This window comes from Anabrus simplex, chromosome 14 (genome assembly GCF_040414725.1).
Source record: "Anabrus simplex isolate iqAnaSimp1 chromosome 14, ASM4041472v1, whole genome shotgun sequence".
NCBI classification, from domain to species: domain Eukaryota; kingdom Metazoa; phylum Arthropoda; class Insecta; order Orthoptera; family Tettigoniidae; genus Anabrus; species Anabrus simplex.
Window position 1 is genome coordinate 87430259 of NC_090278.1, and position 17944 is coordinate 87448202.

General features: G+C 41.5%; 1 protein-coding gene across 1 annotated transcript in view; it reads right to left on the reverse strand.

Annotated features, from left to right (window-relative positions):
- LOC136885670 (diacylglycerol kinase eta) overlaps positions 1 to 17944 on the reverse strand; it is a 332289-nt gene that overhangs the window by 272044 nt on the left and 42301 nt on the right. The window contains exon 2 of the mRNA XM_068230302.1: positions 17651 to 17761. Within this exon, the coding sequence (XP_068086403.1) occupies positions 17651 to 17761 (111 nt within the window). The remainder of the gene's footprint in view (positions 1 to 17650; positions 17762 to 17944) is intronic.

Here is a 17944-nt window from a genome sequence, read left to right on the forward strand (position 1 = left end):
TCAACACACACACACTCTCTCTCTCTCTGTTAGCACAGTGTGTCCACACCAAACGACATCGCTCCCAATGTTTGGACATCTACGCATTAAAGGAGAATGAAGAAACAAGTCTGTTTTTCTTCCCTAGTAGGGATGACCTACTCCCGATCTTACGTGTTGATGTTGTTTTTGTTGCTGTTGCTGCAGATTTACAGATCAATAAACAGCTGCTGTTATCGCCGAATTCCGAACAACCTTAGAGACGTGTGGTGGCTATAATGTTTTGATTATGGCAAGTTGGCACTTTGAATTTGGCTCGATCACCAGCTACTCCATGTGGAGACTGCAAGGGATAAGCCCAAATAATGTCAGCTTTCTCTTGTGTACACAATCTTTACTTAAGACAGAATTCTGTGAAAATTGATGCGTTAGTGCTGCGTGCTGTCCACGAAATGCGAAGCACCACATCTCAAATGCTTGGACGCGGAGACGGTCAGCGGTGTATTAAGTTTCCGTGAATGGAAGGGAAGAGTGTTTAGTCATTCATTCAGGCATGAACACAATTCAATCTTGGAAGCATCCGTTCATCATTTCATAATTCATGAAACTATCTTCACAGCTGGTGGCTATCTGCAACTGCGAGAGAGGACTTGGAATCCACTACATTCATTCATGCACCCAGTCATTCATTTAGGGAGTCAGTACTTGATCCGAAACCGAATGTTCAATACGGTCCATCAAGTCATTTATTCACCCAACCAATCTCTCATTCATCAATGAATGATCTCATACCAATTAGTGCTATCCGTGACCAGGTGAGAAGAGTGTTGTTCATCCTTTTATTTATTCAGGCATGACCACAATTCAACCATGAGATCATCCATTTACCAATTCATGCAGTCTCCACTAATTGAAATACATGTTGTCCTACATTATCCACATAACATTATTAACATCTAGGACAAAATAAAATATATTTAGTGCACTACCAGTCTAATAATTAAAAGAGGAGAATGTAATGCATGTATCGAATTTAATGAATTGCAATAAAAGAGTGCTCTCTCCTCAGTTTCAGGCGATCCAGAAGTAGGGGGTGGGAGCATTCTATTCTGCATATGGCATAACAGAGAACACGAGGGTGTTGACAAGATGTACGTTTGTCTCGTTGTTCACTGAAGTGTCTCGCCATATTTTTGTTCATTTCCTCACCAGGGGAGCGACAGTGAATACTGCCAGTGTCCCTGCGACACACTGGAACGTTTATGGGTAGAAATTCGCACAAATCTTCCTCGACTTCGCTCACCGGTGTCGTGTTGTTGCACGACAACTCCAGGCCACACACGTCAATTGTTACGGCGCTTACGCAGGGACATACTGGACCATCCTCCCTATTTTCCTGACAAGGCACTTAGTGCTTACCATCTCTTCGGACCGTTGAAGAAGCACCTGGATTGCAAGCGATTCAAGGACGATACCGCCGTTCAGCATGCAGTCATGATGTTGCTTCGGGGATTGGGGGGTAATTTCTTCCATGCCAGCTTCGAAACTTTCGTATACCGTTGGAAAAGTGCTTGGACAATAACGGCGGCACTGTGTGCTTGCATTCCGGGGATGGTGGGTTCGACAGCCTTGAAGATGGATTTCCATACTTTCCGATTTTCACAGCAGGCAAATGCTGTGGTTGTACCTTTAAGGCCACTACTTTCCTAAACCTACCCCCTTTCGCATTCTTCGATGTGTTATTGCGTCGTTGAACCACTAGCAAAAAGAAAAAGAATGGTGCCTATATCGAGTGTGTATGCTGTCTACATCATCAGTCCATAGATATTCTTTATATTTTACTTTTTACAATTCGCCTTACGTCGCATGGCGACGATGGAATTAAAAAGGGGTGATAATGGCCTTAAGTAAGGTAAAGCTCCAGCATTCGCGTAGTGTGATAATGGGAAAGCACAGAAAACCATCTTCAGTGCTGCTGACGTCCGACTCGTTGGCTGGATGGTCAGCGTACTGGCCTTCGGTTCAGAGGGTCCCGGGTTCGATTCCCGGCCGGGTCGGGGATTTTAACCTTAATTGGTTAATTCCAATGGCCCGGGTGTTTGTGCTGTCCCCAACATCCCTGCAACTCACACACCACACATAACACTATCCTCCACCACAATAACACGCAGTTACCTATACATGGCAGATGCCGCCCACCCTCATCGGAGGGTCTGCCTTACAAGGGCTGCACTCGGCTAGAAATAGCCACACGAAATAAAAAAAGTGCTGCTGACAGTGGGGTTCGATCCCACTATCTTCCGAATGCAAGCTGATAGCTGCGCGCCCCTATTCGGACGGAAAACTCTCTCGGTATTCTAAAGACTGGTTTGATGCAGCTCTCCACGCCACCCTATCCTGTACTAATGTTTTCTTTTCTACGTAACCACTACAACCTACATCTGCTCTAATCTGCCTGTCATATCCATACCATATCCATCATTCTTACTGTCTACACTTCTCTCAAAAACCAACTGAGTAAGTCCTGGGTGTCGTAAGTCGTGTCCTATCATTCTGTTTCTTCTTATGGTCAAATTTCGCCAAATCGATTTCCTTTCACCAATTCGATTCTGTATACCTTCATTCCTGCATCGATCTATCCATCTCACCTTCAACATCCTTCTCTAACAGAAGCTTCTATTCTCATTCTTTCTGGTTTTCCTTCCACACAATGCCACATTCCAGACGAAAGTCTTCCAATTCCAATATCAATGTTCAAAGTGAGCAAATTTATATTCTTAAGAAAGGCCTTCCTTGCTTGTCCTCCTTCCTTCTGCCATCGCTAGTTATTTTACTACCCAAGTAACAACATGCATCTACTTACTTTACGACTCCCTTAAAATAAAGTCCCCCGTGCAAGCTCTAGTCACCTTATACCTTGTACCTTGAAGGTAACGTAAGAATCATGGCGCAGTTTACACATAATTTCCATTTATCTCACTGTTTTCTCTCAGTGCTTGCTGGAAGTAAGGAACTCGTCATCGTTCTTCTTGATCCGTTAGAAGCGTGTTTCAACTCATTTAGCACAATGTTTGTTTCTTTTCTTGCCAACATCTCTACTTTCGTTCACTGAGTTCATTCCTGCGTCCTTCATCCATCCTCTATATTTTCTTTTAGGTTTCTCTGCAAATTTGTGTTTTCTTACTAAAGCTTATACATTTTACTTTATCTTGAATAGTTTCCTCGATAATACCGACTTCTATATTTGCACCGACCAAATGTTGCTGTTTTTCAAGCATAGAGCTAGGTTTAGAATTTTCTTTGTCAGCATGTTGTCTATCCTGTGTAGGTGTCCGTAGAATTTTAATCGCCTTTTCTTAATTGTAAATGTGATTTTTCTCTGTGACTTGATACTTTTCCTGTTATTTCTTTTTTCATCCATATTCCATTTTCGTATTTTGGCCTAGGATTTTTTTCTCAGAATTTTCCTCTCTTGTATTTTGATGTTTTCTATTTGTGAACTGCAACCAGCTATAAGAGTTTCGGATGCATCAAGTGCCTCTGGTTTGATGACGCCCTTTCAGTGTCGTAATTGTAGTATCTTCTCCAGGTGGTTTTGTAAATTATTTGCAGTTTAGCAGTTCTTTCTTTGTTTCCTTCCTGATTTATCTCTGCTGGTTGAATAATTTCGCCCAGATACTTGAAATTATCGACTTGGAAGATTTATCCCGCGTCCGGTTTTTGCCAATGTAATTTTTTTTCTATGGACTGGATTGCTTCTTGTCTATTATTGGAAAGAATTACTAGATCATCTCGAAAAGCTACGCAATCAAAGGGAACTTTCTTGTTAAGAACTCTGCCAATATTTATCTCTTTCGTTCATTTCTCTCCATTCACGAATCACTTTTTTACAAAACAGGACTGAATAGTAGTGGGGATAAACCATCTCATTGTCGGACAAAAGACTGATTTCGAACGCTTAACACATTTCTCCGAGAAATGTAGCTTTGGACATCTCAACATTATTCATTCATTCATTCATTCATTCATTCATTCATTCATTATTTATTTATTTATTTATTTATTTATTTATTAATCGCTAATCGGCCAACTTGGGACCATGATAAGTTTCATTGTATATCTGGCGTTTACTCAATTTTCGACTGATCCAGAAGGTTTTCATTAGCTCCCTGTGTCGACCACTTTGCACCAGTTGTTCAGTTCACATCCCGGGAAGTCCCAAAAGTCACGACGTTTGTTCTCAAAAGGTGCGCGTCATGTGGTCGTGGGTCCATTTCTTAGAGGTCTTTCTTGAATTGCTACTTTTATTTTTTTGTTTTGTTTTTTGTTTTGAGTCGAAATTGTTAAAAATACGTTTTGTCTGTCGAGAGTTGTCCATCCGTCGTAGGCGACCCTATAACCGAGTTTACCGGGCGAGTTGGCCGTGTGGTTAGGGGCGCGCAGCTGTGAGCTCGCATCCGAAAGATAGTGGATTCGAATCCCACTGTCGGCAGCCCTGAAGATGGTTTTCCGTGGTTTCCCATTTTCACACCAGGAAAATGCTGGGGCTGTACCTTAATTAAGGCCACGGCCGCTTCCTTCCCATTCCTAGGCCTTTTCTGTACCATCGTCGCCACAAGACCTATCTGTGTCGGTGTGACGTAAAGCAAATAGCAAAAAAAGAAAAAAAAACCGAGGTTAGCGTTTGCGCATTGTGTCCGTGATCTTCTCTATCTTAGAGTAGATTTCTTGTCTGGATTTTCTTATGTAGATCCCGTTTTTGTGCGAGCGCACTTTTCTGAGAGGGGATGAGGCATTCTGACCCATAGCTACCGGCTTGACGACAGTTATAATGATGAATTTTGGTATTTATAGGAAAGCACATTTTATTATATATGTTCTGGGTCATTCGGAAACCTGCATTCAATATTATTATTATTATTATTATTATTATTATTATTATTATTATTATTATTATTATTATTATTATTATTATTATTATTATTATTATTATTGAAAATTACGAAATGTAATGGGGAAGCTCACATTACTCTTCCCACCGGACGCACGAGAAGCTGTTGTCTGCCCTGAGACTGGATGATTTTCTCCGTAAAGAAAATAATGTAATTAGTCCATGAATAGAGCGCATTGTATCCGAAATCAACTTTCAAGCTATTAGTCCGTGTTCCGTACGTACAGCAGTACGTGTTGAAGATATGTTAAGTAGAAAACAAAAATGGCCAACCGGACACCAATGGGTTTAGAACCCAAAACCTCACCATTTCGCATTTTTTCATACGGACATTTAGTGTGATGTTTCCTAGAATATTTCTTTTTTAAGGCTGAAGAAGGCCGAATAGGGCCGAAATATGTATCATTAATATATATTTTATATATTTATATTTATATTTATATATATTTATATATATATAAATATATTGATCAAGGTGGATTAATTAGATTATTTTCATTACTGTAAAGTTAATACGGGACAAATATGAAATTCTTGAATAATTGCAATGATTCTCTCATTATCAGTTAAAATATAAACCTAACTTCCCTTCTCTGGATTTTGAGTAACTAGCCCATTTGAATATAGAACTGTTCTTGTTAAATATCTGCTCTTCTTCCGTACAATATCGATCTCCCTGGTCTTTGTTTGAAGAACCGAGGTAAAAAAAAAGAAAGAAACAAATCAAGCCAATAAGACAATGGGCGGCGTCAATAAAAAAGGAACACAAAAGCATTGTGTTGAGATTTGTGAGGAAGTGACCTCCGCTGCGAAACTCAAAGCAGCTACCTACTGTAACGCCATCTGCATCATAACAAGAAGACGCCGTTCCCCTCTGAGTGGGGGCCGTAGAATAAATCCTCAGTATCCCCTGCCGGTCGTAAGAGGCGACTGAAGGGGAGACCGGGGGCTCTTAACTTGGGAGGGAAGGTTAGCGGTCAGTGTTTCCTTAGCTCAGTCCTGGCATTGCTTCCACTTACTTGTGCCAGGCTCCTCACTTTCATCTATCCTGTCCGACCTCCCTTGGTCAACTCTTGTTCTTTTCCTACCCCGACGGTATTACAGCATTCGACGCCTAGGGAGTCTTTCATTTTTACGTCCTCTGTGGCCATTGTCTTTGATGGTACCTTCATTTTTCGAAGTAGGGCCGATGACCTAAATGTCAGGCCCCTTTAAACAACAAGCATCATCAGACACGAATGAAAAAGGACGATCTTCATTGGAGAAATGATTAACAAGGAGGTAAATAAAGTGTACAGGGTATTTAGGGATTGAAGTAAGGATGTAAAGGAGAGGGCGTATAAATCTCTGGTAAGACCCCAACTAGAGTATGGCTTCAGAGTTTGGGACCCTCAAAAGAATTACTTGATAAGAGAACTAGAAAAGATTCAAAGAAAAGCAGCTCGATTTGTTCTGAGTGATTTCCAACAAACGAGTAGTGTTACGAAAATGTTGCAAACTTTGGGCTGGGAAGACTTGTGAGTAAAGAGACGAGCTGCTCGACTAAGGGGTATGTTCCGAACTGTCAGTGGAGAGATGGCGTGGAATGACATTAGTAGAAGAATGAAGAAGAAGTATGAAGATAAAGTTAGAATTTAAGAGGACAAATCTGGGCAAATAATCATTTACAGGACGAGGAGTAAGAGATTGGAATAATTTACTAAGGGAGTTGTTCGATAAATTTCCAAGTTATTTGTAATCGTTTAAGAAAAAGCTCGGTAAACAATTCATAGGGAATCTGCCACCTGGGTGACAGCCCTAAATGACGTCATCATCATCATTATTGGAAGTGTCGAACCTCTTCTATTTTTTTCCTCTCTGATAACTGTTAATAGAGAATGGAATCAAAGTTGTACCACAACCACCAGGAATTTTCAATATGTGGCACCGTACGAGAAGGATTCCTGAAGTACGCGCGCGCTGAATGGGGCGGACTAATGTCAGATCTACTGCACATATACAAAGCTGTGCAAGACCAGTCACGAGATGTGACAGAACTCGCATGCTGGCGTGTTTTTAATAAAAAACTTCGACATTTATTTGTTGCACGTGCCTCATGCCCTACGCATCGAGCGATGGAACATTTACTGAAGTATCATACGACAAAGTTTAAATCCATACATTGCAATAAATTATAATTTTTATAATAATAACTGCGATAACGCCAGAAAATGTGTATGCGATCGAATGCATTTCATTTAACATCAAGGGCTTGCTATAAAACACCGACGCAAAAATAAGAGAAAAATCTTGAGGAAAAATACTAGGGCCCAAGAAAGTGGAACAAGAATTTCGACTGCGACCAAATGCGGAATTATACAAATTGCAGAGAAAATCACACTATCATTTAAAAGGAGAAGATTTTTAACGTAGACTTACGTTCCTCGACAAAGGGTACATGGAAAGAAAAATTTTGTATGCCAGTGAATGCTTGTCATGAACTACAGGCTGGAGAAGCTAGAGGTCTTCGAAAGAAAAATTCTTTAAAAAATTATGGGAGCTATCCAAACTAAATGCGGATGGAAAGTTCGGAGCAACAAAGAAGTTTACCAGAAGGTGTAAAGAAAAGGAGACAGGCGTTTCTCCGACATCTGTAGAGAATGAACGCAAACACATATCTGATTACTTCTGGAGAAAAAAAGACCACTGCAGCATGGATTAGGGAAACGAAGAAGGATATGGAAAAGTTAATCATCTCGGGGGTCCAACTGTTAGAAAAGAATACATTTAGGAATACAGTGACAAAATTGGAAGGGGTTCAAGCCGCAGGAAGAATTAAGAAGAGCCTGGACAGATGAACAACGGAAGCAGGCGAGCGAACACATGAAGGAGTATTGGACACAGAAAAAACTCCGCACGAAGAGAAAGAAATGAAGTAACGTGATCCTAAGTAGTCCATTCGCTTGTCAAATAATAGGAAGAAGAATCAACTGACCAAATACGTTTACAAAAAGAAGTCTATATCCTTGAATGCCAAACTCAGTCATTATTGCACCGTCATATAACCAGAGGCTTTGTATGCAGCGGAATGCCTTGATAAGAACGAAACAAGCCTGATAAAAAAAAACTGTAAATTAAAGGAAGAAATAAACATCTTAAAGAAAATTTTTAGCCCAATTAAAGACAAAGATGAATATAGACATCCGCATAATCATGAGCTGTATGCTCATGTCCAGAAGATTTCTGATGTCATGCGGAGAATTGCATTTTATGGCCACTTGCTAAGAATGAAACCAACTCGATTATCGAACCAGATGTTTACCTATGTTTTAAAGATAACTTGGTTCAAGGTGAAAATGGACCTACTGCAGTTAAAGATATACAAGAACGCAGCCCACTCAGAAGGGAACTAAAAGACCACCAGGGCTTTCAAGCAGGGCCAGTGAAGATGGGGAGGATGTGGACGGCAGAAAGCAACACCGGCAAGGAATCAAGGAGCACTGGGCAAAGATCTAAGCCCATAGAAGACAGCTGAAATAACGTGGTTCTCAGTAGGCCGATACGAACAAACAGCAACAACAATAATAATAATAACAAGGAGCGTTCAATTTTCCGTCAGATGGGCCGGCTACTTGGCTGAATAGTGAGCCTTTAGTCAGAGGACCCCGGGGATTTTAACAACACGTCAGAGAAGAGCGCCATAACGAGTACATCGGGTCCAAATCCACAATGAAGTGCCAACCGCAATAAATTGAGAAGAGCAAGTCGATCAGCGATCAGTTCCACCTAAGGCGCTTACCCCCACGCCTCACGACTGCTTTCATCCTCATCAAAGAACAACCTCGGAGTTGATGACGAAGGGACGAGTTATGATCTGTACCGAGCGCTGTTAAACAGCTCATTACCAACAGCCAGTTAACCGGCCTGTAATGAAACTGGAAATTAAACTCTCCACTACTCTAGTCTCGTCTCGTCCTACTAACAGGAATTAGGATTATTACCCAAACTCGGACCAAGTCTTGACATCGAACACAAACTAAGACGAAACTCAAATATGAGAGCGAATCAAGCAGGCAAGCTGACGAGGAAACACATCCACTAAATTAAATGTAACTAAGACATCACGAACTTAACGGTAATAGTTATTCTGTCGTTAAATAATATTTACTTATTAAAAAAATACAACTCCGCACTCACACTCTTCACACGGAAAGGGAGAGAATCATGGGAATGTTTCCTTCGGCGGGAGAGCGAGAACAGATTCTTTCGTTGTTCCCCTCTTAGTAGCATGTTACGACATGCAAGGGGTACAGATAATACAAAGTGATCCAAAGGCCCATTAACATTTGACGAGGCAGTACGTCACGGAATATCGAAGGTAGAGATGTAATAATTGACAGATATGATTGGAATGACATGGGGTTTTATTGACACCAGAATAAACTACACAAAATGACCAACAGATGGCGGTGGATAGCAACACTTCACTTACAAATGGCCACACATATTGATATGACGTGAGGTTTTATTGACACCAAAATAAACTATACAAAATGACCAACAGATGGTGATGGACAGCAACACGTCAGGTAGAAATTGCCACACATATTGACATGACGTGAGATTTTATTGACACAAAAACGAGTCCACTAACAGGCCAACAGATGGCGCTGGGCAGCAACACATCAGGTACAAATGGCCACACATATTGAAATGACGTGAGGTTTTATTGACACCAAAATAAACTACACAAAATAACCAACAGATGGCGCTGGACTGCAACGCGTCAGGTAGAAATTGCAACACTTATTGTCATGATGTGAGGTTTTATTGACACCAAAAAGGAGTCCACAAACAGGCCAACAGATGGCGGTGGATAGAACACGTCAGGTACAAATGGCCACACATATCGACATGACGTGAGGTTTTATTGACACCGAAAACGAGTCCACAAACAGGCCGACAGATGGCGCTGGACAGGAACAGGTCACTGAAATGAAATGTCGTATGGCTTTTAGTGCCGGGATATCCCAGGACGGGTTCGGCTCGCCAGGTGCAGGTCTTTCTGTTTGACGCCAGTAGGCGATCTGCGCGTCGTGATGAGGATGAATGATGATGAAGACAACACATACACCCAGCCCCCGTGCCAATGGAATTAACCAATTAAGGTTAAATTCCCCGACCCGGCCGGGAATCGAACCCGGGACCCTCTCAACCGAAGGCCAGTACGCTGACCGTTCAGCCAGCGAGTCGGACAAACAGGTCACTGATGCCGCATGAGACCCGTGTGCGGAACAAAAGGAGCTATTGTGAGAAAGAGAGTCAGATGCGCCTGCAATCGCAGCATGTTGAAAAGGCACTGTTAGTGAAGCTTTATTTACTTTATTTTGGTGTCAATACAACACCATGCCATGTCAATCATTACCTCTCTACTTCCAAATTCCGTGTGAAGTATTGCCTCGTCAAATGTTAATGGACTTCTAGGTCACTCCATCCACGTACACATCCGGGAGATAATCGGTTTGTTCAAACCCCACTGTCGGCAGCCCTGAAGATGGTTTTCCGTGGTTTCCTATTTTCACAGCAGGCAAATGCTGGGGCTGTACCTTAATTAAGGCCACGGCCGCTTCCTTGCCATTCCTAGACCTTTCCTATCCCATCTTCGTCATAAGACCTATCTGTGTCGGTGCGACGTAAAAGAAAATTGTAAAGAAAAAACAGGAAAAACTCCATCCACAGGAGAGATAAAAGAATTCCAATAAATCGAAAGAAAAATCAGTGCATACCCAAAAGAATAGTAAGGCTCGTGAATTGTTAGAAAATGAACGATATTCTAAACCACGTAAGTTTTTTTTTTTTTTTTTTCGCTAGTTGCTTTACGTCGCACCGACACAGATAGGTCTTATGACGAAGATGGGACAGGAAAGGTGTAGGAATGGCAACGCAGCGGCCGTGGTCTTAATTAAGGTACAGCCCCAGCATTTGCCTGGTGTGAAAATGGGAAACGACTGAAAACCATCTTCAGGGCTGTCGACAGTGGGGTTTGAAACCACTATCTCCCGGATGCGAGCTCACAGCTGCGCGCTCCTAACCGCACGACCAACTCGCCCGGTCGTAAATTATTATTATTATTATTATTATTATTATTATTATTATTATTATTATTATTATTATTATTATTATTATTATTATTATTATTATTATTATTATTATTATTTAAAGTCGCATTAGCATACTGGTATTTTTCAGCGACGCAAGGATGGTAAAGGGAAGGAAGCGGCCGTGGTACAGCCGATGTGGACATGGGAAACCACGGAAAACCATCTTCACGGCTGCCGACAGTGGGATTCCAATCCAGACGGGGTGATTATTCTTTTAAGAGGAAGTATAACTAGCCATTCATTCTCTATATAACGCTAATTAAAGAGAAAAAATGGAAGGGATCCGACACTTCGAAAAATGAAGATATCGGCCAAAGAAAGATAAGGGCCACGAAGGGCGTGAAAATGAAAGACTACCTAGCCCTCGAGTACTCTAATACCATCCGGCTCGGAAAAGAACAAGAGCTGACCAATGGGGGTCGCAAAGGATACATGAAAGTGAGGAGCCCGGCACAAGTAAATAGAAGCAATGCATGGACTCAACTAAAGGCCCCTGGGGCGCGAAACCAGGCTCCCAAGTTCAGAGCGCCTGGAATCCCTTTTAATCGCCCCTTACGACAGGCAGGGGACACCGCCCCCATCCTCAGGGGGAAGGTTCGAGCCCACCATTCCCGAATGCTACCGTGCGACCAACTTCTTCCGCCTTTGTGAATTAACTATACGCCTCAACAATCCTGTATTTGCATCTAGCTTACCTTCAATGCTATTGAATCATACGGCTTTTCGAATGGCATCTGATTTTCCTTATGGAATTTCTCTGATATGAAAGTTACCACTTACACAGACAGTATTCTACTAGTGGTCCGTAACAGGTTAAAATTTATTTGCCCTAGTCGCACGGCTCTTCGCTGAAAGTCAATAAAATAAAACAAGCTCGTTCACTGTATGCATTACGACGGGTCACACACAGAACAGGCGAGTCAGCGTTTGTACAAACTTGTCTGCTCGGCTTTCGCAGCAATGCAAAATCTGCCTCTCCTCTACCTAATCATGCTCATTGGTGAGTGAGGCCAGGTCCACCCAAGAATCTGACATGTTCATATTTCCAGAAAATGTAATTTTAGAAGAGATTGGTCATGATGATGATGCTTATGCTTTTGTATAAAAGGGCCTAACAGCTAGGCCATGATACGAGATGGAACGAAACGCCATGATAATTAAAATTTTATTTATATCCATTGACTAGAATTTAAAACAAATGATGACGAAAAGTGATTATGAAATTAAAATAATCAGTCGATCTAATTCGCAATGCCCTATTTTCTGATAAAATCATAGCAAACGTAGATTACAATGGAATAAGGCATTGCCTTGAAGTACAGAGATATATATCATTCAAGTTACAAGGTAAAATAACACATTAAAATACACAAGCACGAACTAAAATAAGAGTCAATGGGGTAAAAGTATAGTTAACAAAAAACAATAATAGAAAATACACCACTCGATAAAAAAAGGCCATTATAACTCATAAAACGGATGGCGAGGTCTGCTGACTGCTCATCATCTCATAGGATAAGGGAAATGGCACTGAGAGTTGTAGACTACGCGCAGATCGGCCAGGTCCACGCACTCCGTCCGAAGCGAGGTATTCCATACCTTCGTAGTTCCTTTTATCCCTCTAAGCTTATTTGGGAGAGGGGTGGCCTATCACTCCATGTCCCAATGGGACATAACCAAATGTCTCTGATGAGAGTGAATATCAAATATCACTGGCTGGGATTCTGTAAGGCAACGGGGGGCAATGTAACCGCCTTCCTGGCTGCCTTATCAGCTAACTCGTTATCCTCTCCACCGTTGTGGCTTGGGAGACACATCAACGTAATTCTGGTGCCGGCATACGAACACCCGGCCAGCAGGTCCTGGATTCGCTGCACCAGATGGTGCTGAGGGAAACATGTATCTATAGATTGTAGCGCGCTCAAGGAGTCCGTTCGCAGCAGAAATTGCCGACCCTCATCGGACAGTGTATACCGCAGAGCTTCACAGATAGCATAGAGCTCTGCTGTGCACACACTACAGCCTTCCGGCAGAGGAAAAAGAAACCTGTTATTGTCAACAACGAACGCACAGCCAACTCCCGCTTCTTCCCTCGAACCATCCGTGAAAACAACGACGGATTCGGGGCACCGGCCAACAACGGCCAGGTGGAGTCTCAGATAAATGGAGGGGTCCGTGTTCTCCTTCGGGCCGGTGTGCAAATCTAGAATGATTTCACGTCGTCATATTATCTAAGGAGGCACCCTACTTGGTTGTCTGACAAAGGAACCGAAGATACATCCAATAATCTGTGACTGCTATAAAAGCGTATTCCAACCGGCCACGCTGCTGGAGAGTAAGCAGCGTACAGCCGACGGTTTCCATTGTGGAATACGCAAGGATAGCTTGGGTGAAGTGGCATCTGTCGCAAATTTTCAGCATAGGACAGAAGCATTTGCTGGCGCCTCAGGTGTAAAGGCGGCACACCAGATTCGGCGAGCGGGCTAACAATGGGGCTTGTACGAAAAGCTCCCGTTGCCAAACTAACTCCACTTAGAAGAGATTAACGACAACAACATAAGCGGGATTATAAACTAAAGTTTACAGATCTCTTCACTTGCTTATGAGGGTATTTCCAGCGCCAAACGAAATATCAGAACCAAGGATACATTGACAGGTCTCTAAGTTCAGCCAACTTTGAGTAATCATAAAATGAAGTTATTAAATGATCACCGACACTTTCATTAATATTCTGATATATGATTTTCATCCTAAGTAACGTCATTCCATGCAACCATGTTTGATTGCTACCTGTCAAGCCAGAGAGTGTACACTTCCTCTGATCACAGAATAATATTCCCAGCTACATACTCTTTGATTCTCTAACCTTTCCCAGCTTCCAAATATATTCAACAGATGACGGAGCGCTCCTAATAATTACATGCTGTTATGAGAAAAAGTCTACGTACAAACAGACCCAATCATGACATACGCCTTATACATTATCTGGGAACACCTATCGAAGGATAACCTACCTACACTAGAAAGAGTGAAGATCATATATCCGTACCTTAGAAAAGTTCTCTACCTGGCAAAGAAAACGCTCCTTCGAGACTAACCTATGAGCTCACTTGACAACAGTTGAACGACACAATAACAAGCTTTACATCAAGAACTGCAGGATAAAAAGCGGATATATGGATATATTTTTATCAAACAGACGACATGATGACGTCAAGATGAATGAATTCTGACTACGAACTGTGGCACGCCATAAGACGCTTCTTATTAAATATTCATACGACCATTGAAAAGGGCAGACAGAACAATATGACTACGACAGGCTTATCAAGACGAGTTATCTGACCAAATGCTCCGGAGCAGCGCGGGTCCTCGATTACACTTATTATATCAATCAATCAATACTGATCTGCATTTAGGGCAGTCGCCCAGGTGGCAGATTCCCTATCTGTTGCTTTCCTAGCCTTTTCCGAAATGATTTCAAAGAAATTGGAAATTTATTGAACATCTCCCTTGGTAAGTTATTCCAATCCCTAACTCCCCTTCCTATAAATGAATATTTGCCCCAGTTTGTCCTCTTGAATTCCAACTTTATCTTCATATTGTGATCTTTCCTACTTTTATAAACGCCATTCAAACTTATTCGTCTACTAATGTCATTCCACGCCATCTCTCCGCTGACAGCCCGGAACATACCACTTAGTCGAGCAGCTCTTCTTCTTTCTCTCAATTCTTCCCAACCCAAACACTGCAACATTTTTGTAACTCTACTCTTTTGTCGGAAATCACCCAGAACAAATCGAGCTGCTTTTCTTTGGATTTTTTCCAGTTCTTGAATCAGGTAATCCTGGTGAGGGTCCCATACACTGGAACCATACTCTAGTTGGGGTCTTAACAGAGACTTATATGCACTCTCCTTTACATCCTTACTACAACCCCTAAACACCCTCATAACCATGTGCAGAGATCTGTACCCTTTATTTACAATCCCATTTATGTGATTACCCCAATGAAGATCTTTCCTTATATTAACACCTAGATACTTACAATGATCCCCAAAAGGAACTTTCACCCCATCAACGCAGTAATTAAAACCGAGAGGACTTTTCCTATTTGTAAAACTCACAACCTGACTTTTAGCCCCGTTTATCAACATACCATTGCCTGCTGTCCATCTCACAACATTTTCGAGGTCACGTTGCAGTTGCTCACTATCTTGTAACTTATTTATCACTCTATAGAGAATAACATCATCCGCAAAAAGCCTTACCTCCGATTCCACTCCTTTACTCATATCATTTATATATATAAGAAAACATAAAGGTCCGATAACACTGCCCTGAGGAACTCCCCTCTCAACTATTACAGGGTCAGACAAAGCTTCACCTACTCTAACTCTCTGAGATCTATTTTCTAGAATAGCGGGTTTTAAACATAACTGACAAAATCGCTGCATACAATGTCGATATCAATGATTAGCAAACGTTCATTTCTGACTATTTCATAAGTTTCATTCTGTTAGAAATCATTATAGCGTAACGCAACATGATAATTCCAGGAAATAAATGCATTAGTTAACGGGTTTACCACCCAATTTTCTGAAATGTGCTGCAGACGTTTTGTTTAGGAATCGGCCTGCGGACCCGATCACGAGAGCACTTAGATGTTGGTGATGGACCGTGCTTTAGCAAATATAAACTTCATTTCGAATATGAAAAAGAAGTTTCCATTTGCGAAAGCTAATGATCAGGAATATGTCTTTGGGTAAAACTCCACGTCAAATGTCACTTAACTAGTAGCCGCAGGATCTTGGGCGACCAAAGCCTACGGTAACGACTAATGTGACGTCACTGACGGTACACTTTCTATTTCAACACACACTATTTATACAAATCCACAGCCGCAGCCATCTTTGTTGACCAAGATCTACGGTGACTACTAATGTGACGTCAAACATTTTGTCGCAAGTCATTACAAACATTTTCGGATGAACCCCCCCCCCCCAATCCGCCATAACACATATTTATGTCAAAAAAAATTTCGTCATAATTAGAAATTTAGCATCCAGTTTTAAATGATAACCGGAGACCGGATAACTGTCCTAATAATCAGAACCTCCTGTTCAAACACCTACAGTTGGCAACCTTGGATAAAACACGATGTTACATGGTGCATATTAGCTCTGTTCCCAGTTACAACCTTTAATGAAGAGTTCCATACGCCCTTGAAGTAAATTAAAAGTCTGATCATGGACGAGACAGGGTTATTTCGATTAATAGGAAATTCTAACCTGCCATTTATTTGCTCTATTAAATAGCACACGGTTTCTTTACACAGATAAAAGATCCATTCAACTTTCAGTCATCAAAATCCCACAATTGCTCAAATCGATCACGATCCGGATGGTCCAAGATACAGAATTTCATGGTCGGTGACATCCAAAACTTCGAAAGGCGCCGCCGCCTTAATACGTATCTGGATTTGCCCCGCATGACCTCGAGACAAACGAACGCCAATCCTTCAAATAAGATCATGGTCGATGCTCCAGGATTGTAAGTTGAGGAGGATGAAATGCGAACACGACCGCGGTGAACTTTCGATCCGAAATGGAGTTCTCAGCAAAAATAGTTTTGATAATTTTGTGAAATCGTATTTGTTATGACAGTAACACTAACGTAAAGAATGGATGTTTTTACAACTTGCTTTACGTCGTACCGACACAGAGAGGTCTTATGGCGACGATGGGATAAGAAAGGGCAGGATTTGGAAGAAAGCGACCGTGAAGGTACAGCCCCAGCATATGCCTGGTGTGAAAATGGGAAACCACGCAAAACCATCTTGAGGGCTGCCAACAGTGGGTTTCGAACCCACTATCTCCCGAATGTAAGCTCACAGCTGCGCGACCCTAACCGCACGGCCAACTGCTCGGTGGATTTTTTCTATCTAGAAGTTCGTGAAAAACACAGCCTGCCACGTCAGTTAGTTTCAACAATTCAGAGGTTTCAACAGAAGCATGAGAGAAATGTAGGGGTAGGAAATGGGGTGAAATTAATTTATATGGCATGTTTTTACATCCGGATGCCCTTCCTGACACCAAATAAAGTTGAGGATAATGAAAATGAAATAAATGACGATCAATGAAATTGGGTAAGGATGTGAAAAGAATCTACGGTTGCCTACGAATAGGAAATACATTTTTAATTATAAATAAGAAACCTTCAAATCATGTTTCTATAAGACATTCTTTACAAAAAAAATCATAAAATGAATCAGAAAATGGTAAATTATTTCGTCAGATGTGTGTATAGATATTTCTTGTTTCAAGTTGCCTTTTGTTCTGGATCAATTTATCGTGTAGCGAGAGAGAAGAAAGTAAGCAAGTAGTTAACTAATGAGAATGGGTAGTCCTTAGTGTGGTACGAGCTTATATTTGAAGTGGCTTTATATCTACGTCGTTCCAGACGTTATTCCTAGAAACAACCATTACAGCAAAACTGAGATGGCGTCATTCCAGACATTATTCCTAGAAATAATCATAACAGGAAAACTGAGACGAAAGAGTGAATGATATCTTTCTTACCTTCGAGTCCTTGGCGTAATACAAGCGGTGACCCTTCAGCTGGAAGAACCGCCGTCTCCAGCGGTTGAAGGACCACGTCTGCTTCATCAGGAACCCTTCCTTGGTGCTCGCCTGCAACCGCAGAAAGAATTACATTTTCTTCTAGATATTCCTAAACAACATTACATGGGAACAGTGTTCATGAATGTGAAAACAGCACAGATCATTAATGCCACAAAAAGGAAAACATCACCTAAAAATAATCGATGATAAAAGGAGAAAATTGTACATATTGCAAATTAATATTATAAAAAG